We start from the raw sequence: 17372 nt of genomic DNA on the forward strand, positions 1-17372 counted from the left end.
GTGAGGTGGCCTCGGCTACCTTGTCACCTGCCCTTTACATTCTCCCCACCCCACCTGATATGTTACCTTTGTGACCCCCCCAGGTTAACTGAACACCTCCTGTGCGAGGCTCTGTGGGAAGGGCTGACCCCATGACGGGGTCCCCTGTGGACCCCGCGAGCCGTCCACTGCCAGAGGCCAGCTGCGACGACCACACCTGTCCGCGGCCCCATCGGAGGACCGCCCACACCTGCGCCCCGGGCCCACGCGGGAGCCGGCCTCGGGTGCGACCTCGTGGAGGGAGGGCGGCGTGGCTCTGGGGCCAAGGAAGCTGAGGGTGCGCAGAGGCCTGAGGAGCCCCGGGTCCGGGCCGTGGGCACAGCCACGAGCTGGAGGAAGCCGTGAGGTCGGGGAAGATGCTATTACCCCAGACGCCCATCGTCGTTGTTGTTAACATCAGCGCCTCTGCGGGGCAGTGATGCCCCGACGCCCTGTGGGCACAGGGCTCCCGTCCCACCTCGGGGTCTCCTCCTGCAAGGGCTGCTGCCTTCCATGGCCGCCACGCGGTCAGGGAGCACCCAGGGCGGCCTAGGGCAGTGTCCAGGCCCACGTGGCGGGGCTGCAGGGAGTGTGGCGGGGGAGGCGCCCGGAGGCCGAGCGGTGCGGGTTCACGTGGCTCCCAGGCCCCGCAGCCCCAGTGCCCCTGAGCCCCCCAGGCCCGGTGCCTCCGAGGCCCACGCACACCCGTCCCCCACCCTGCGCCCCCGAGGCCCCCAGTCCCCGCGCCCCGGAGGCCCCACACACCCATCCCTGTGCCCCCGAGGCCCCGCACACACCTGTTGCCCCCCCACGCCCCCAAGCCCCCCAGTCCCAGCACCCCTGAGGCCCCACACACCCGTCCCTGTGCCCCCGAGGCCCAGATGCCCTGGAGTCCTAGTGCGCCCACCCAGCGCACCACGGCGCCCACACGTCTGGCTCCACTACTTAAGGAACACGATCTAGAACTCTCTTTCGATCCAGCGCTGGCACGCCTGGTAATGCATCTTACAGACGCACGTGTATAAATGATGTGCCTCCCCCGTTACTTGTCTCAGTGTTTGTAGAAGCAAAAGATCAAGCAAACCACATTTCCATGGCGGGGGGGTGGGGGATAAAGTTAGACCACATCTGTGTTAGGAGGTATGAGATACTGAGAGAGCGAGAGAGCGCGAGAGAGCGAGAGAGCGCGCGCACATTCTATACTGATAAGGATGTCTGAGCTCTGCGGGTCGGTGAGGGGCAGAAGCAGCATGTGGTTGGCGACCCGGCCGGAGGGGAGCAAGGACACACGCACCTGGTGTGTGCAGGAAGCAACTCTGGGCAGACACGTAAGAAACGTCTAACTGGTGACCAGTGAGGGCTGAAGCGGGCCGGCGGGGACTGTGGAGCAGATATACTTTATTGGAACCATGCGACTGTACCACGTATTCAAACACCAGACTCCTAGGGAGCCTCCTGCATCACGGGGGTGAGGAGCGGGCGGCCCACGGAGGCAGTCCACTGCCGGTGCGCTCGGGGCTCACTGACCCCGGCCCCGCCGCCGTCCCAGGGCACCCAGCACCCGCCCCCCGCTGCGCCCCGCAGAGCTCCCGGGTGGCCACGGAAAAGAGCTGAGGGACGCACGTGATACGTCGCTGGCGCTTTATTATACAGAAGACTCCAAACATTTACATCTGGACGCGTCTCACTCTTCACACAGCTGCGGAGGGCCTGGGCCAGGCCCCCAGGGACGGGGCCGCAGGGCGGGCGGGCAGCTTGCTCCCGGGCAGAGGCCTTGGAGGAGGTGGTGCAGGGGGGACCACGGGCCCTAGCGGCTCCCGCCACCCTCAGTACTCAGGCCCCTGCGGCCCGCAACTCTCCCTCCTCCGCCTCCCGTCGTCCTTAGACCTCGCAGTCTTCCCGGAAAAGGAGCATCGGAAGGGGGTTGGGGAGCAAGAAACGGGGAGAGGGAGGCCAGGGGACGGTCAGTCCATGGTCTTCAAGTCTCAGCCCTGGATTAAGTTTTGCTCCTGCTGTGCACAGAGGTGCTGTCAAGGCCGCGGCCTGGTCCAGAAGGTTCTCCTCCGCACGTGGGTCTGCAAGGAGACCCTGGCGGGCAGGGCACAGCGGTTCCAGCATCGACACCACCATGGCCCTTTGCGTGACACCGTTCTGGAAGATTTCACATGCGCTGGATTATTTGGCGTTTGACTTTGTGTGTTGTCAAAGGCATATGAAACTTGCATGTCCTCTAGGGATGACCAGGGATGACCGAAGAGGGACACACGGCCTCGCTAGGAAGCCAGGAACAATGAAACTACTTCGCCACCTGCTTTCGGGTGAATGTGCCACATGGACAAGGCTTTCCGAATCATGAAACCAAGTCCCGGCAAACGCCGCCACTGCCCCCACGCCCCTGCTCCGCCCCAGGAGGGCCAGGCTTGGCAAATGCCTGGATCTTTAGGAAGAAATGACGGCGGTGCCACCCCAGAGCTTGCAGCCAACAGGCCCTTTGCACACAAGAGGCCACCTGCGGGGGTCTGTTCCCACGACTCCTCAACCTCCCACACAAGGCCACCTCGCTCCACATCCCACGTAACACTGGCTCCGACTCCAGGGGGAAACGATCCCATGGGGCGGGGGGTGGCCGTGCGGAGGAGCCTGGTGACCTGCGATCCCAACAAATCACACCAATGCTGTCATCCTTAGGGCACCTCGGAGAACTTTCCTCGTGACAGTCACCGGCTCCCGGTTCCCAAAGCAGAGCAGACTCGCCTCCCGTGAAACAAGTTGCTCCCCACATCCAGCGGGTGCACAGTCCCTGGGCCAGGACCCTGAGGTCAAGCTCAGCACCCTTTGCTTCAGAGCCGGGAAGCGTCCGGGCGGCTCCGCGGTCAGACAGAGAAATGGGCAAGCGCCACCTGCCCTCTGCCTCCGCTGCAGCATGCGGCCCTTGGACTCATGTCAGGATTTCCCCTGGGCCCTGAGAGAGCGGGGATGGGGCGGGGGGGGGGGGGGGGGGGGGAGCAGGCAGGGGAGAAGATGCTCGGGGCAGGCGCAAGGACCTTCTCAGTTGTCTTAATGGCGGGGCCCCTTTCCTGAGCCTTGGGTTCCCTTCTCGTGTCTTCGAGAATGTCCCGGGTCTCCCCCCTCACCCTGGCATGGAGGACGTGCGTGTCTGGGGTGTGAGCGCCGGGCCACCTGGAGGCACTTGTAAACCGTAGGGCAGGAGGTCGTGCTTCTCTGGGGCGCCCGGGCACCCGTGGCCCTGTGACGCTTCCTACAAAGCAGTATGTGCAACGCAGATACCCCGAGGCTGCTGGCCGAGGCTCCTGTGCCACTGCTCCACGAGGTGGCAGGCCCAGGGTGCAGAGCAGGGGCCAGGCCATGGCGGGAGCAGACGACGGGCACGTGGTGGAGCCAGGAGGCCAGGCTGCCATGGGCTTCCCGGCGCGTCCCCTGCGGGGCCCCAGGGACGCCCTCTCCAGCGAGGGCAGGAGACCTCCCTTCCCGGGGGGACCTGGAGGACCCAGAGGGTAGGGCGTGCAGTCTCCTCTGGCAGACGGGATCCTCAAGTACCCGACGGGATCCTCAAGTCCCTGGTGGAACCGCCCGCATCAGGGTTTCCAGGAAGGGCAGCTTGAGATGTCCCTGTAGCAGCAGGGGGTGGCCCGACGAGGGCCGCGAAGGCGCCCTGCGACAGAGCGCCGTTGACTCTGGGAGGCCCTGGCAGATGCCCCATGAGAACCAACCAGACAAACCGAAAGCTGCTGTCAAATAATCCGGGGCGGTGGATTAAACAACATTCGACGGCCTGCGCGGCTGCCGGACTCCCCGCGGGCTCTGCTCTGCTAAAGTGCCCCGCGAACGGCTAAGAGGGGGATGGAACGCGTCGGAGCTTCCCGGCTGACTCGGCCACGTCCTGTTGCACGGCCCAGCTGGAGATTAACAGGACGCCGAGCGCGGTCTGTTCCGCGAGTCAAAGGGCAGATGCCCAAGTGCCCCGGCAGGTCACCTATAGGTCTCTCTCCGAGAGGTGCCCCTGCCCGTTGCCCCCCAACCCCTGACCCGCTCGGCACCCCACCCCCCTACACTGTTTTGTGCTTTCCTCGTTTCCCTCAAGAAGACAGATTTGAGATCTCCAGCCCACGGCCTCCGGCAGGGCAGGGACGATGGCCAGGGGAGGCCACGGGAAGCCAGGCCAGGAGGCACACGCCAGCCGCGGCCACGCACAGAGGAGACCGCTGCAGCCGCGGCTCGGGCGCTGGGCCGTCCCGCTGCGGATCACATGTCCGGTGAGTTTATCACACAAGCAGCCGTCACTCACGGCTGGGAGGACGGGGAAGGGAAGAGGGGGCGAGGAGCCAGGACGGACATCTATAAGTGTGAGGCAAAGGCTGGGCCCGCGGGCTGCAAGGCCCTGCCCGCTGACGAGCCCCCACCCGCGGGCGTGGCTCCCTCGGCCCTGAGCCGCAGTTCTCCATCCACGGAGGCTGGTGGGCTCCCAAAGTGGGCTCCCTCTGGCTCTGCAAAGTGGCTGCCCTCCGACCTGGGGCCCCCTGGCTGCTGACCGGAGAGGAGGGTCACTGACGGGAAGCCGTAGGGCTCTAGGCCGGGGGGGCGGCCAGCCTCAGAAGTGTCCAGAATGAGATCCACATCAGAGAAGGCCACCAGGGCCTGGGTAGAGTCACAGGAGCTCTTCTCCAGCTCGCTGGCAGCAGCATAGGCAAGGGGCCCCGGGGTCCCCGCGCAGGGCCAGAGCCGCCGCAGGTCGTCCCGGAAGTGGGGGTTGAACAGCAGGTATAGCAGGGGGTTGAGGCAGGCAGGCAGGGGCAGGACCACCAGGAGCACGGACTTGACGGCCTCAGGGGTGACAGGGAAGAGGCCCAGCATGGAGGCGAAGCTGAGGAAGGCCACAGGGCAGTAGAGGAGCCCGTCGGCAAAGATGAGCCAGGCCACGTGGCGCACCATGGCGCAGTCCCACACGGCCTCCAGGTCGGCCCGCGGCAGGTCGCAGTAGAGCTTGATGTAGGCAGCAGCCACCAGCAGGAAGCACAGGCAGTTCATCATCACCAGCGCCACGGCGAAGCCCAGGGCGGCCGGCCGGCCCTCGGGGGGTGCGTAGGGCAGGCACAGCGGGGACGCCCCGTACTCGCCCACGGACGTGAGGGGCAGGGCGGCCGCCAGCCCGGCCAGCAGCAGGCAGCCCAGGGCCCCCGCGCGAACGCTGCTCAGGGCGGGCGCCTTCCCGTAGGCCCGGATGCACGACACGGCCACGCTGCACTGCACAGCGGCCAGGGTGAGCAGCAGCACCGAGGCCTCGGACCCCAGCACCGCCAGGAAGCCCGTGGCCCGGCAGCCCAGCCCCGTCTCCCAGCGCGCTCCGTACTGGGCGAACTGGCCGAAGGTCAGGGCATCGACAGAGGCCAGGAGGCCGCAGGAGAGGCCGCTCACGGCGTTGGCTCCGGCGATCGCCCCGACGACAAACTTGACCGGGGGCAGGGGGCCCGGGCCGCCCGCAAACACGCTCAGCAGCAGCAGCCCGTTGCACAGCACGGACAGCAGCACGATGGCCCACACGGCCAGCCGGACGCCCCAGCTCTCGAAGAGGTGCTCGCACGGCTTGAAGGGGCCTGCGGGAGACACGATCGGACGTTACCCTCCGGCAGGCTGCGTGACACGGGGCCCTGGGGCGCGGGGACACGGCCCGCGTCCTTAGGGAGCCCTGGCTGACGGAGGCTGACCTGGCCCCTGGGAACCCCCAGGTGGGCGGGGGTAGCGGGGGCACCCCAGCTCTTCCGAGGGGCAAATGGAAACACGCGGTCGGCCCATCTGTACGTGTACTAAATGTATCCGTACTAAAGTGCGAGTGGGCAGCACACGAAGCCAGGGCAGGCACGCGCTCAGCAAGGCGCTCTCTCCAAGGCCGAAGCCGTTAGAGGTCAGGAGGGGCATCGGAGCGGGCGCGGCTGGCGGGAGGCACGAGTGGCTGCGGGGGGCCCAGCCCAGCCCGTGCCCAGCGAGCCACGAAGGACCCCCGTGCGCAAGCCTGGCCACGCGGCGTCGGGCCGGGCCGTCCCTGCCCCGGGACGGGAACCGGCCGCCATCACTATTTGGGAAGAAAAGCACAGTAAGTGCATTAAAATGCAGACGACTCTGGGTTTTTCCAACCTGGTTTTGCACAAATGGGTGAGATCGTGCTGTTTTCCGTCTCCCCCCTCAGGTTCTGTCCTCAAATCACCCGGTGACTTTGGACGCATGATGTCTTCATTTCCTTTGGCTTCGGACTCCTGTCCTGCAATGTATTTCCAGTAGCTTGGGAACTTGGGAGGCTTTTGTGGGAACTACTTCTTTTTGTTGTTAAGATTTTATTTATTTATTCATGAGAGACACAGGGAGAGGCGGAGACCCAGGCAGAGGGAGAAGCAGGCTCCATGTGGGGAGCCCGACACGGGACTCGATCCCGGGACCCTGGGGTCACGCCCTGAGCTGGAGGCAGACGCTCAACCGGTGAGCCCCCCGGGCGTCCCAGGAATTACTTTTTAAATGTATTTTCTCCCAACTACCATATAATAGATGGAAAAAAGTTTGAAAATACGTTGTAGGAAGTTTGAAAAATACAACATGGAAAAATTAAAACTGCTTATCATCCCGCCTCTCTGAAAGAACTCATTTTAGTGTCTCCATTTAAAAAAAAATACAAAAAAAAAAATACATGTTGTTAAACTGAATTGGGATTTTCCATACATAGTTTTTAACTCCCGCTTTTCAAGTTAAAAAATTTCATCGTGCGCACTTCCCCGAATCTTCATCTTCCTGCAGGGCATGTTTTCCGTGGCTGCCTGCTGGGAGCTGGTCCACACGGATGTCCCGTCACTTGTCGGACGGTCCAGACCACCCGCTTCTAAAGCGAGAGCGAGTGGACTTCGCCTTTGGGAGGGAGCCTCCTCGTTCCCTCGTCCTGGTCTTTGGTTTGCGGTGTGAGGTCCCGCGGCCGCCAAGGCTGGTGGGCTTCCATGGGAGAAGGGGACCCACCTGCTTCTGTGAGGCCCCGCTGCCCTTGCTCTGCGCTGGCACCAGGAGGTGCGCCGCCAACGCTCGGGGCGGGGGGGGGGGGTCGTGGGGAGGGGGTCGATGGGGAGGGTGGGGGGGATCATTGGGAGGGCGTGGGGGGTGGGGTCGGGGAGGGCACTGGAACCAGAGGGGAGGCAGCAGGCGGGGCACACGCAGGCACACACCCTCCCCATTGCGGGGAAGCACACTGTGCCCTGCTTTCTGTTCCCCCAACAGCTCCCTCCTGGCTTAAGCAACGCACTACTGCTTGGGGGGGGGGGGGGGGGCGTGGCTAACACTTTATTCTTTTTTTTTTTTTAGGATTTTATTTATCTACTCATGAGAGACCCAGAGAGGCCGAGGCAGGCTCCCTGCAGGGACTCCAATGCGGCCTCGATCCCGGGAGGCACCCCTGTCCGGCCCTGCGCCCCCAGGCGCCCCGCTAGCACTGTCAATGCTGAGCGGCTTCCTGGCTCAGCAGCTGGCCGCCCTGCATCACAGGGAAGGGGATTCTCGTCCTTCCCTCACAGCAGGGTGGCCTCAGGCTGGACACCAGGCCGCTTCCCCCCCCACCCCCCACCCCCAAGGGCTGGACGGGCCCCCAGGTGGGATGCCGTGGCCTCTCTGCGCAGCAGGGCCCGAGGGCTCTGCGAGGCCGCCTGAGGGAGCGCCCCAGCCGCCACCCTGTGCACCTGCCAACAGCACCTTCCTGGGGCTCCCTCCACCGGGAGGCGCTTTCTCCTTCTCCGGGTTCGTCTGGGCAGGCTGCTTGGCTCCCCCGCACCCCACACCCCACACCCTGCAGCACCCGCCACCAAGGGCAGACCTGCAGCTCCCTCCCCAGGAACCACCAGAGGAGCCTGCGCAGCCCACGGGATGTGGGTGCTTAGGCAGCGACGGTGCCTGAACCATGGTAACAGCCGTAGGGGGCTGGCCTGGCACCTCACGGAGGTAGCTGGCTGTGCCTTCCCCGTCCCCCCCACCACCCGCCCCCCATGCCCGTCTCACCTGGAGCGGGGCTGCACTGCACGCTAGGGCGTGGCCGGGTGTCCTCCGTGTCCAGCTGTAGCTCGTCCAGATCCAGGTCATCTGAGAGGCAAGACCACAAAGTGGCTTGGGGGCCCGGAGGCCAGGGGGGCTGGGGGGCTGCAGGCTGGGGACCGTCCAGCTCCATGTTTATCCAAAGGGCCGGCCGTTCAAGTAGTCACCCCAACGTACACCGCTCCCCTGCAGGCTGTCCCCACGGTCCTGCTCGTCTGCTCCACTCTCGGGAGCGACCGTGCAGCTCCGGGCCCACTAGCCACTATCTGCCGGGCTGCTCTTCCCAGCAAACATTGCGTGGGAGACTGGCCGCCTCGAGCTCTGAGTCAGCCTGTCGCGTCCCGCCGCGCCCCCCCCCCCACAGCCTCGTCCGCCGGGCGGCTCAGACACGGGGCGGGGCTGCCTCCCCAGGAGCCCCCGGTCCCCCACTGTCGTTCCGGGTGTGGCTGCAAACACCATGAGCTGGGAAGAACATCTTTTTGCTTTTTAGAGAGTGAGCAAGCGAGCATGAGCTGGGGTTGAGGGGCAGAGGGAGAGAACCTCAGGCAGGCTCCATGCCCAGTGTGGAGCCCGATGCGGGGCTCGACCCTGTGACCCCGACACGACCACCTGAGCCAAAACCAAGAGAGTGATGGCAGCGGACGGAGCCGCCCGGCGCCCCAGGAAGGGCCCCTCTGTGACGGAGCAGGGAGCCGGACTGTGTTCAGAGGACGTGAACAGGGACTGTGGGTGCTGGAGGCCGCTGCCTGAACCGTCAGAGGCCCCAGGGGACTGACTCGGGCCAAGGGCTCGCACTGCACCTGCTGTGCCGACGCATGTGGGGAAGCTGCAGTAGGTGACCGAGAGGTGGGCTGAGGGCCCGTGGGCTGCAGCAGCACCCGTCCGCAGGGCCTCGGGCAAGTGCAGACGACGTGGGGGCAGCAATACGTGGTCCTGCTCACGGGGAGCCCACGTGGACGGAAGAGGACGGAGGCGTCCACCGTCGGGTGCACCGTCAGCGGCCATGCGGATGTAACAGTGAGGCCTGAGGCCCCCGACCCGGCTCCAGGCTGCACCAGGCCGGCGAATCCTCGTCCTCGTGGTCTCAGTAACCTCCCGCAGTGCATGAAGCAGGACTGGACCCGTTGGGCAGATGAGGAAACTGAGGCTCGCGGATGTTAAGTGGCTTGCCCGAGGTCTCCAGCCGGAGTACGACGGGGCAGAACTTGACCAGTTTGTCTGACTCCAGAGCCCGGATATGTAGCCATCAGGCCTTCCCGGGTGAGGGGCCGATCTTGGGGGGGGCGCCTGGAGGGGGCGGCGGGGCGGCTCTGCAGCTGCGTGAGCTGCGCGTGACTTGCCACCCGAGGTATTGGAGCAGAGAGGCCCTGACGTGAGAAAGGACTGGACTGGGTCGTCCTTTTGGATCCCTCCCATTCCAAGTCTGGCCCCTGCAGCTCCTGTCGCCCGAGGAAAGGGCGAGAAAGACCAACGTGTCGTCAAAGAAACCCTGCGACTTGTTTGAATCAAATGAGGTTTTTGGGATCCCTGGGTGGCCCAGCGTCCCTGGAGGGACGCCCGTCCAGGGCGTGGGTTTCAGGGACCGGGCCCCGCGGCCTCATCCTCTGTTGCACAAGTAACAGAGCGGTCACTCGGCGTCACGCCTGTCCCCGTCTTTGGCTCGTGTGGCTTGTTTTGTCCCCAAAGGGTGAACACGTTCGGTTGGGTGCTGTCCTGGGGGGCGGGAAGGCTCTGCGGGGTGACGCCCGCGGCCCAGCCCGGCCTCCCCGCCCACTGTGCTCCCTGCCCGGCCCTGCTCCCCCGCATGGAGCCCGCGAGTGCTTGAAAGCAGAGGGCAGGAGTGCAGCGCAGGGGGCAGCCCGCGGACCGCATCTAAGCTGGAGGGTCACGGCCACGGTGTTAAATAACCAGTCTTCAAGCGGGGAGGAAATCGAGTCTGGCTGCAGCGAAGCACCTGGTCTTCCTCCTCCAGGCATATGAGCCCCGCAGGAAGTGGGGGGCCCGGCCCAGCTCCCGGAGGGGCGCAGGCTCCCACGACCCGATGCCCTGGGGCCTTGCAAGGCCTGAGTCTGAGGAAAGTTTCTGGGGCTCCTTGCAGCCCTGAGGGAGTGCAGCTGGCCGACTCCGGGACCTCCCTGGGGACGGCTGTCCAGGGGCTGCTGCTGCGGCCTCACACCCTCCCCGGGGAAGGACACCTGGACACCCCCACCCCGCAGGCGAGCCGTGTCCGGATGACGCCCCCCCTCCCGTCCAGGCCGGGAGGCACCCGGCTCCAGCGGCAGTGCACCTGCTGCATCCTCCAGGCCCCAGGTGCCTGCGCTTCTCATCCACAGACCAAACACAAGGAACGAGGCTCTAAGGGGGGTCAGCGTGGCCGAGGCAGCTCAACCGGTAAACGGTGCAGTTGGGGTTGGGCCCCAAGTCCGTCTACACCGCCAAAAGGTGCTTTTCTTATGTTTTGATTTTTCTCTTCAGCTTCTCCATGGACATACCGTCCACACGGAGGGGGTCAGAGATTGGAAAACACTCCCAATACTCCACGTGGGGCCCCATGTTGCTTCCTCCTGATTCTACGTCGGCTCTGCCACAGGCGTGCAGCCGAGGGGCTGGAAGCGCTCCCCTCGGCCCTTTGTCCAAACACCGGCTGGTGACGATCCGCGAGTCCCCTCTGCTGCCCGCCTGCACCCTCCTTCTTTTTACCCCAGCGGTTCCAGGAACAGATCCTGGGGCCCGTCCCCGCAGGGTCCCCTCGGCCCTGGTGGTCTCCACGAGGCAGGATGGCTGCGACGCTCGTGATCCCGTTTGGCTCTAGGACGTATACTGAAGGGCCTTTTTTTTTTTTCTTTTAAGCAGGTTTCACTTAATTGACTTGATTCAGCCCCACTTGGCTCAGGGTGACCAGGATGTGGATGTCCTTCCCGAGAGCGGCCTGCCCTCAAAGGGCCCACGTGGAGAGGGAACGCGCGGGTGGCAAGGACGGCGGTGTCGCGGCCGGGAGGCACCCTGTGCACTGCAGAGGGTGCGGCGGGTGTGGAAGCATCACTGCTGTCCCCATCACCCCGTCTGCTCCTCCCCAAGCACCTCTGGGCAGCGTCCCAGGCCGTGGTGCGAGCAGGGCTCACCTCCCAGGCACTTGGGGTCTCCCCCCGCAGCCCCTGCCACGACCCCTCTCGGCCCCGAGCCTCCCCCTAAACTGCCCCAGCCCCCAGCCGCCTGCCCAGGCCCCGCACTCACAGTGATTCTCAGCCTGGCCGGCCAGCAGGCCTGGGGGCCTCTTCGGGGCTTCATCCTCAGCAGGGTGGAAGTCCTCAGCCCCCCACTGCCCCGAGGACTTGAAGAAGCCGGCACAGACGCCGTAGGCGCAGCACTGGTAGGCATAGGGCACCTCCAGGATCCTGGGGGCGGAGGGGCTGCCTTAGGAGCGCTTAGGGTGCCGGGCCCTCGACCCCACAGTGTCCTAGGACGGTGCGGGCGGCCGGCTTCCTGCGTGCTGGCCTCACAGCCTCTGTGGGGCCGAGCATCTGCCCGTCTTTCCCTCACTCGTCTGAGAAGGAAATGGGACGATGAACTTTCCACCGTTGCTGGAGTCCCCTCGGGAGGCGCCGAGCGGCAAGCAGCCCCCCAAGCCCGCACAGCCCCCCCGCTATGCTCCCACCCAGCCGACCGCCCTTCCTTCCTGTCCAAGGAGACAGGGGTCCTGAGACAGCCTGTGTGTCACTGGCACGGGGGCTGCTGGGCAGCTCGCCCCCACCCATCGGCGCCCTGGGCCCGGCCCTGACTCCGGGGCCCGGACGCTGCCCTGAGGACAGCAGGGAACAGGGAGGTCCTGGGGCTCTCGGCATCCCCTCGGGCCGGTGCTTGGGACAGAAAGACACGCTCTGAACGTGCTGGGGCGGGCAGGGGGCACAGGCCCGTCCCACTCAGCAGTGGCTAGACCCGAAGGCTCTGGGCCCTCCGGTTTTCCCTCTGCCCCCACGGCCTCTGCCGTGGCTCCAGAGCAACCAGCCCAGGGCTGGGGGCCTCACCTCAGCTTTGGGAAGCTGTCCTTGGAGAAGGCCTGGGACAGGGCCAGGTTCCCTCGGAGCTTCAGGTGCATCAGGCCCCCGAGTCCGGCCAGTGGCAGGGTGCTCAGCTGGTTGTCGGTCAGGTCCCTAGGACAGAGGCGGTCAGCGGTACTGGCCTGCGCGGGACCAAGGGGACCCGAGCCGGGACAGGACAGGAGCAGGGAGGCGGGTGCGTCCGTGCCGGGGCTGGAGGGCGGGCACGGTGGCCGGACCAGCCGTCACCCACCCCGCACCGCTGCTCACGGGCTCACTCCCCAGACGCCGTCGGCCAACGACGCACAGGGACGGCTCTGAAGTCACGCCGAGCCGTCCTAGTGGTTAGCAACAGGCCCCCCCGACCGCAGCCCCCTCCGAGGGTCCCTGGGCGCCTGCTGGGGGCACCTGCTGTCCCGCCCACATGACGGGCCGGGGTCGGCGGCTGGACAGAGCTGCTCTCTGGTTCTGCGGTCCAGGGAGGGGGACACGCACGGAGCCGTTTCGGGGACGCGGGACCCCAGAGCAGACCCCAGGACCACGGACTGCGCGTCGTGGAAGGGCCTGGGCTGGAAGGCAGGAAACCTGGTGCTGTCCCCGCCTCCCTCTGTGCCCAATGGAAGTCACACGTTGGCCTGAGTTTCAATGTCCTCATCTTTCAAAGGGATAAAAATATCCACCCTACATATCTGGCAGGAGCAGAGCAAACAGGAGCAGGAAGACCAAGGTGCGAGGTTGCGAGGCCCGGCCCTGCGCCCAGGGAGGCAGGCTGCGTGTGCCGGGGAGGCAGGCCCTGGCCCTGCTGCGGGCCTGGAGGCCTCCCTGGGGAGGTGAGGGGCTGGGCTGCGTGACCCCCGAGGCCAGGGCTGGAGCTGGCCCTGAGGGAGTCCGGGGGTCACTCAGAAAGGCGTCCTTTGGGGCGGACGCACCTCCAGGACGTGCAGGCAGGCAGCGGGCTCCCCCTCGCACAGGAGCCCTTGTGCAGTACACAACCCGCACCACAGGCCCTTGCCAGCGCCGCACGCTCCCCGTGAGCCTCCTGTGTAAGGCGGGGGCCCTGCGAACCCTGCCACCCGCTTGACGGCAGCCCTCGGGGGTGGTGCTCATGCAGGGGGCTGCTGGGCTGAGGCCCAGGCTTCCACACCTGCTGCCCCATCCCAGGGTGTGGAGGAGCCAGGCCCTCTGTTTACCAGGCCCCTCGGGCCGTCAAGCCGACCATCAGAATGACTGATTAGGGGGGCGGCCGCCTCCCGGGATGTGCGGTCAGTCCTGCATGTCCCCCTCCCGCCCACGGCCACGCGGTCCTCACTGGGCTGCATCACCCGGGGGAGGCTGCAGGGAGCACTCACAGCTTGACGAGGGAGCGCAGGGTCACGAAGGCCTCGGGGTGGATGGAGCGGATGGCGTTCCAGCTCAGGTCCCTGTGGGCAGGGAGGGCATCACGGGCGCGGCCAGCACAGGGGGTGGGGCTCGCTGCGCCCATCCTGGCTTCTCCCCCATCTGCTCCCCATCTGAGCCGCCCCAGGGGCGGGATCTCCAGCCCCTCGGGGGAGACACCTGCTGCCTGGCTCCCAACCCAGCTGTGGCCACAGGGAAAGGGGCTGGGAAGCCGCTGGACGGGGAGGCTCCCTCCTGGGTGTGCGCGGGGGCGGGGGGCGGAGCACATAGCAGCCGCGGGCTGCGGGGACGGCCACCCGTGCGGCTGCGGGTACTCACAAGGCTCGCAGGGAGCTCAGCTGGCTGAAGGTGTCGGCTCCGATCGCCCCGATGCGGTTGTGCTGCAGGCCGCTGGGGGAGCGAAAGAGGCCACATGAGCCCGCAGGCTCGGAACCCAGCTCGGGTCCACGCCCCCCGCACCGGGAGGAGGCAAGCGGAGCTCCCCTCTCCTGGCGCGGGAAGAAAGGGCCCGGCCCGCGGAAGTCTCCAGAATTAAAGGGAGCATGAGGGGATCCGGTTGCCCCGGGTAAGTGGGTCAGGAGACAAAGCCACAAAACCATCCCTCTGGCCCGAAAGGGAGTCGGTTTCCAGGGTTCCCACCGGGCTGGCTCCCAGCCCAGCCAACCTCGCCCCGGGGCCTCCTGACCTCAGACCAGCAGCAGAGCACCGCCCCGCCCCTGGGTGACCCCTCGCTGGCCCAGCTCGGGGCACAGCTCGGGGCTCGGCCCCTCGGAAAGGGACCGAGCCCGGGCCCCACAGCGCCGAAGAGCCTCCTTCCCTTGGCACCTCGATGGATGGGACAGGCCCGCCCGCCCCTATCCTGCCTGGGCCCAGGGGACAGACCCCGAGCCTAGGGGACCTGGCCCGTTGGCACAAACAGAAGCTGGGTGAAAAGAGCTTAGAGCATTTTCAAAGTGGCTTTTGTGCCTCGTCAGATTCGAGCCATAGGTCGTCCTCCCGGGTACGAGCATGCAGGTGTTGAAGGGGGTGTGGACGTGGGGGGGCGGGCGGCCTCAGCCGGGGCACTCGGCCCCCCATAGCCCTGGGCTGTCAGCCTCCTACCCTACCCAGCCTGGCCCCCGCCGGCCCTGGTCACCGTTGCCCTCGCTGCTACTGACCCCGAGAGCCACCCCAGACTGTCCGTGCGCCAGCTCCCGGGTGCGGCGTCTGTGGTCCCTACAAGTTGTGTCGGGGCCTCCGCCCAGCTCCCCGCACCAACCCCCCGGATTCCACGGGCTCAGGGAAGGGATAGCCGTCCGAGCGTGTGCGCTGACCCTTCCCCACGGACCCGGCCCGGCTTGCGTGCCTTCACCTCCCCTGCCTCACGCCCCGACTCACATTTCCTCCAGCTTCTGACACCTGTGCAGGCTGGGCAGCTCCTCGATCTGATTGTGGGACAGTTCCCTGGCGGGGGACGGGGTGGGGGTGAGGGCCAGGAGAAGCAGCTCGGACCAGGCCGTGCCTCCCTGCCAGGCAGCCGTGATCAGGAGGACCTGCAGGGATGCGGCTGCGGACACACCTGCCGCCGCTGAGTCTTCCCTTCCCTTCCCCCAGAGTCCCCTTGCACAGGGAGCAGGGCCAGACGAGGCCCCCGGGGCGTTTTCCCAGTAGGGGGCCCTGGGGTCCTGGGGAGGCGGAGTGAGAGAGCTGGGATGGCCCACGGGGAAGGTGTCAGACCTTACTGGGCGAGCTGGAGTGAAGCTGGGGCCCGAGGGATCACCTGGCCCGGCCCCTCCCACCCCACGAGGACGCCGAGGCACAGAGGGGACAGAAGCCGCCAGGGACTCGAGCCGGCAGCGGGGCTGCGTCTCCAGCCCACGTCTCCAGATGTGTCGCGTGCCAGCCTCCCCACCCGAGCTGCGGGCCCTGGTCTGCACGGGGGCCTGCGACTCCCGGTGGACTCGGGGGAGCAGGCAATTCTCCTGGACGCCGGACCCGGTCCCGGAGGACGTTGAGTTCTTATCACTCGCCAACTGATGCCGCTCACCAGCGCCCGTCAGGTGCCGCACCATGTGCTATGCGCCCGACGCACGCTTTGTCTGATCCTCACACTTTTATCCACGTTTTGCTGATGAGAAACGGGAGCCCCAGGAGGTCGGAGGCTGCGCCCCAACGCGTGCAACGGCCCAGCGGCAGAGCAGGGCCTCAGACCCGGGTCCGGCTCCAGGGCCTCGTGGTGTGGCCCCGGGCAAGAGAGCACAGCCCGGGCCCTGTTGGGCGGGTGCTCAGCAGAGGTCCAGCTCGTCCCCTCCAGGAAGAGCGGCGGCCGAGTGGGACGAAAGCCTTGGCCAGCCCCGGGAGCAAGGGCCCAATGCCAAGACGGGACAACGTCCACGAGTCACTCACAGGACGCGGAGCCGCGGCAGCTGCTGGCACATCCCGGGCGGGAGCAGCCGAATGCCTGCGCGGGTCAGGGTCCTGTGGAGAGAGGACACGCATCTGGCACCCGCCCGGGCCCCTTCCCTGCCCCCCGGCCCCAGCTCGGGTGGCTCTGACAGGGGCGCCACGCTGACACTAGGGCTGGGCTGGGCTGCGGGGCGAGGGGAGCAGACCGGCGAGTGCACGGAGCTCCGGGGCGGGGGGCAGAGGAACAGAGGGACACTGCCCAGGGGCACTGCGCCCGTGCCACTTGCCCACCTGGCCATAATGCCCGCATCCCAGTTTCGCAGCGGCCCCCGGCAGCACTGGGCAGCGGGACGGCCACTAGGATGGCCTCTGCCCCACCTGCAGGGGTGTGGCCGCAGGCGGCAGGAAGACACTGCCCCAACCCCCTAGTGGAGCCATGCGAACTGTTGGGACTGAGCACGGATCTGCTCCCGCGCCCTGGGGAGGGCAAGGACAGGCCCCAGCAGGCCTCCGGGAGCAGGGGACGCGCAGGGCAGGATGCGGGCCGAATGCGCTCCCTCACGCTCCCTCCCGGGGTCTGCTTGGCTGCTCCACACACCTCCAAGGGTTCTCAAGGCCCCTGCGCTCCCACCCTCCCCACCCCACCCGCTGCAATAACAAGTCGCAGCAAAGTCCTTGTGGTAATTGCCTGCACAACGGCCAAGGACGCCTCCTAGCCCTGCGTCCACGGCCTCGGCCCGCTCACAGCTCCGTGTGAGGAGCTCGGATGGCCCGTCTGGAGGATCCCCGCAAGGCGGACAGAGGACCCGCCTCCTCCCCCAAAGCCTGGGCCACGAGGCCGTGCCTGCAGCCGTGCCACCTCCGGGGCGGCCATGGGCGCTGGGCTGTGTGGGGACCTCGGCCGGCAGCAGAGGAAGCGGGCCCATAGGGGCAAGCAGAGAATGTGGGCGGCCCTCGGGGGATGGGCAGGGGGACGCCCTGGGGGCAGGGCCCAGGCGGTGGGGCGGGCACCCACTCACAGGATCTCCAGGCTGGTGGTGCCTTTGAGGTCGGGGAACTCCTGGATGTCGGTGGCGCCGTTCAGGGACCTGGAAACGCACGACAGCGTCTGACGTGGGGCCAGAGCATCTTGGGATCCGGGCGCCCCACCCATGCGGATAGTCCCTCCAGGGATCCGCTGTCATCCCTCCTGCCCTCAGAACACCCAGCGGCCCAGGCCCTCTGGGGCGGAGCTTTGTCCCCGGAGAGCTGGGACCTGACCCGAGAGAGCCCGACAGGGCCCGAAACTGGCAGCGGGGCCCTGGCATAAAACAAAATGAACAAACAAAAAATGCAGGCAAATCCATCCACAGATGTGTTGACGCCACCCGCCTCGCACGGTTAGGGTGACAAGGGACGTGATAAGGGAAGCCCACGCTTTAAGGTGTCGGTTATGTTCCTGCGATGCCATAGGTAGCACGC

The 17372-nt window shown here is 66.6% G+C and overlaps 1 protein-coding gene across 2 annotated transcripts in view; it reads right to left on the bottom strand.

Annotated features, from left to right (window-relative positions):
* Positions 1-1399: 1399 nt before the first annotated feature.
* Positions 1400-17372, bottom strand: part of LGR6 (leucine rich repeat containing G protein-coupled receptor 6) — a 105211-nt gene continuing 89238 nt past the window's right edge. For both annotated transcript variants that reach the window (XM_025458531.3, XM_025458533.3), the window contains 9 exons: positions 16931-16999; positions 15912-15983; positions 14904-14969; positions 13845-13916; positions 13478-13549; positions 12117-12242; positions 11326-11486; positions 8059-8139; positions 1400-5630 (listed from right to left, as the gene is read on the bottom strand). In XM_025458531.3, the coding sequence (XP_025314316.3) occupies positions 4375-5630; positions 8059-8139; positions 11326-11486; positions 12117-12242; positions 13478-13549; positions 13845-13916; positions 14904-14969; positions 15912-15983; positions 16931-16999 (1975 nt within the window). In that variant the 3' untranslated portion in view covers positions 1400-4374. The remainder of the gene's footprint in view (positions 5631-8058; positions 8140-11325; positions 11487-12116; positions 12243-13477; positions 13550-13844; positions 13917-14903; positions 14970-15911; positions 15984-16930; positions 17000-17372) is intronic.

The sequence above is a fragment of the Canis lupus genome, chromosome 7 (assembly GCF_003254725.2).
Source record: "Canis lupus dingo isolate Sandy chromosome 7, ASM325472v2, whole genome shotgun sequence".
Taxonomy (NCBI): Eukaryota; Metazoa; Chordata; class Mammalia; order Carnivora; family Canidae; genus Canis; species Canis lupus.